General features: G+C 44.2%; 1 protein-coding gene across 1 annotated transcript, besides 3 other annotated features; it reads right to left on the bottom strand.

Annotated features, from left to right (window-relative positions):
* Window positions 1-1,406: 1,406 nt before the first annotated feature.
* Tco025E_09818 (uncharacterized protein) lies at window positions 1,407-1,733 on the bottom strand (the record flags this gene model as incomplete). Its single annotated transcript, XM_029376625.1, has 1 exon — window positions 1,407-1,733. One exon carries the CDS (start codon window positions 1,731-1,733, stop codon window positions 1,407-1,409), a length of 327 nt encoding a protein of 108 aa, XP_029223244.1.
* A 445-nt stretch (window positions 1,734-2,178) lies between these two features.
* Window positions 2,179-2,203: a microsatellite.
* A 149-nt stretch (window positions 2,204-2,352) lies between these two features.
* Window positions 2,353-2,370: a microsatellite.
* Window positions 2,371-2,758: 388 nt separating this feature from the next.
* Window positions 2,759-2,787: a microsatellite.
* Window positions 2,788-2,849: the final 62 nt, after the last annotated feature.

Below are 2,849 nucleotides of genomic sequence, written 5' to 3'. Positions count from 1 at the left end.
CTGTTTTCATTTTTTTTNTGGGCTTGTATGTTACGTTGTATAAGGCGACGTTTCGCATCCCTATAAATTTTTAACAAATACGAGTATGGGCAATCATGGCTTGCCCCAGTGTACGCAGCCAGCGCCCAAACAGCTGAGCGAAAGATTATGAGACACGCACACCCAAGTAAACAACTGAATTCAAAGGCCACGTGTAATGGCTGCCAGGCCCGTTATGAACTCTCGCGGTGGCGGCCGTTAGAGACCAAAAGCTGTCAGGTAAAAACTCCGCGTGGAGGGCAGCGGATAGAGCGGCGTGTGCTGCCTACCGGTGTTGAATGATTGGAAAAACAAAGTCATGTAGTAGATAAAGATTGAGGGTGATTGAAGCAGAATTGTTTTGAGTTACCGGGCAAAGTTGCTCGCAAAGCATTTCCTCAAGCATGAAAATAGAGCATTAATGAAGTTAGGCCGATGTAATATAGGAGGAAAAATTTCTGCGGGAAAGAATTCGCCGAGTCTTATCCACTACTTTTTTGGGCACTATTAATTCGTGATTGTTTTTAACAAATTTTCTGGTTGCCGATCTCTTTTTGACTTTGTATAGTACACTTGTTCTTTTTGAATGTGTTTGTGTGTGGAATGCATGTGCTTGAGCGACGTTATCATTCTTCTTGTACGCAGATGAAATGGGCTTCTTCCGAGTCTGGCACCGGAGGGGTTCCTGATGGGGATTTTTGTGATCTTCGAACGCCGTTGCTACTTGTTCATCGCTGGCGGCTTCAGAGCTTTTTTTAAAATCACTGATTTTGTAGGCGATACAATATAGCGCTCCCTGACTGTCTGTCCCTCAATGCAATGCCTCTTCTCTGGAGTTATCGGGTGTGCATTCCTTCTGCTGCAATGTCTAGACATGTGTCGCCTGCCTTGCGTAGCGCGTGGCGCTAATTGATTGGATTTCCACGGTGGTGCAGCTGTTGGTTCGCAGTTCGTCCGCCTAAAGAACACCCATAGCATTTCACGCTCAGAGGCTTCCTTTTCATTGGGCCTATCACGTTGTTCCGTCTCCGCCACGGGTACGCGGCGTGTTGCCTTCTGCAACAATAGTAATTTGTACGCCATTATTTTTGACTGTATTTTGGAATTGACCCCAGAGGATGGCCCTCGCTGCTGACTCTGCTCTCTCTAGATGATGCATGCATGAAACAAAGGCAATACAAACACGGCGGTAGATGATGATGTGTTCAAAGTCTGGTTGATCAAGGGCAATTGGTGAAACTAACAAACTTCAGTGGATGATACGGAAGCATAATTTGCCGATTTTTGTCAGTGTCAAAAAGGGAATCACCAATTAGCGTTGTAAGAATTGCCACCGACGCGGCATAGCACTCCCGCCCGGGAAAATACTTTGAAAATGTCATAGAAGTTTAATCACGCGGAAAGCCAACCTCCAGCCGAGCAGCCTGTGCGTCGTACGATGAAGACGCACAAAGTTTTCTCAACTCTACCAGTACCTCAGCACACTTTTGCGCCTCCTGGGCGTCCGCGTGCGCACCTGCTAAAGAGTATATTGAGGCAAAGAGACACAACTCCGTTCCGTATTTAGTTTGAAGTAGGCGAAAAAGTACATCCTCACTTCCCTCGTAGGCTGCAAGAGCTAGATCCACACTCGCAAGGAGCTCTGGAGCATGACTTGCGTAGACACGTTCCAGACGGTTTCTTGTAATATTGAAATGAAGTGGCAAAATTGACATGATAATTGCAAAGTTATTGTCATCCTGTTCCAACGCATCCTGGTTTACGCTCTCATGTTATCCATCAATCCAGGTGGTGCGGCGCCGAGGCACAGCCGTGGCGCTCAAATCGGGAAGAACTGTCTCCGGACCATGCTTGCCTCCTAGCACCTTGAGGATTCCTTCCTCTCGGCCATTATAAATCTAGAGGACGAGCGTCGCAGTACCCACATTATCCGGTGCGTAACACCTGTAAAAGCGTTCGGGGCGTCTGAGGCTGGCCTCATTAGCCCCTGCCATTTGAAATGTTTGGTGAAGCTGCCGCTGCCGTTGTAGCTTGCACTCGCCCTCGCCAGTGCCCCCACCCACGACGCCTTTTGTTAAAACTAGTCTTCACATTGTCAAGTGAGAAGAAGATTTGTCTGACGATGAGAAAGGTAAAAAAGTAGTGACCATCTCTAGTTTTTAAAATAACTATAATAATAATAATAGGCATAACCAAATAAGTCGAAAATAAGAGGCAGAAACACATAAGGAATTTTTTTTTCATGATTATTAGCACATATTAATATTCATAAGGCTGTTAGGATACTCAAGAAAATAAATGCCATTACCGCTTCCCCCAGGCAGAAAATATTGCATATATATATATATATATGGATAGAAATTGAACCATGTACATGTCCTTTTCTCGCAGTGGCTCACTTTATTTTAGTCTGTGGGAGACGCCTGTGTTTTTTGCATCAAGGATATACATGGCCAGCAGAAAAAAAAATTGCACAGAAATATGTATCCAAGCAAAAAGAAAATCCGTTACCTCTGTAACTCCGCTTTTATTTTTATTACTTCATAGCTTTCAGAGATTTACGAGCCTTTGATGCTCTTCGGCGCAACAGGGGGGGGGGAGTAAACTGTGCCCGAGTTACTTTTTAAAGAAAGTCTAGATACAATGATTGCATTCAAGGAACTGAATAAAAGACATTTACCAATATTATCGTGAAACGACTGCAGGAAAAGGCTAAAGACAACACCCAGAAAACCTTTGAAATAATAATAATAATAATAATAATAATAAAACAGGCCCCAAACTCCAATATTTTTAAAAATTTTCCACAACAAAATCCCAGCAGTACTCGG

This window comes from Trypanosoma conorhini, assembly GCF_003719485.1.
Source record: "Trypanosoma conorhini strain 025E chromosome Unknown Tco_14.4_contig_01305, whole genome shotgun sequence".
Lineage (NCBI taxonomy): Eukaryota > Euglenozoa > Kinetoplastea > Trypanosomatida > Trypanosomatidae > Trypanosoma > Trypanosoma conorhini.
This window is presented reverse-complemented; position numbering and strand designations above follow the sequence as displayed.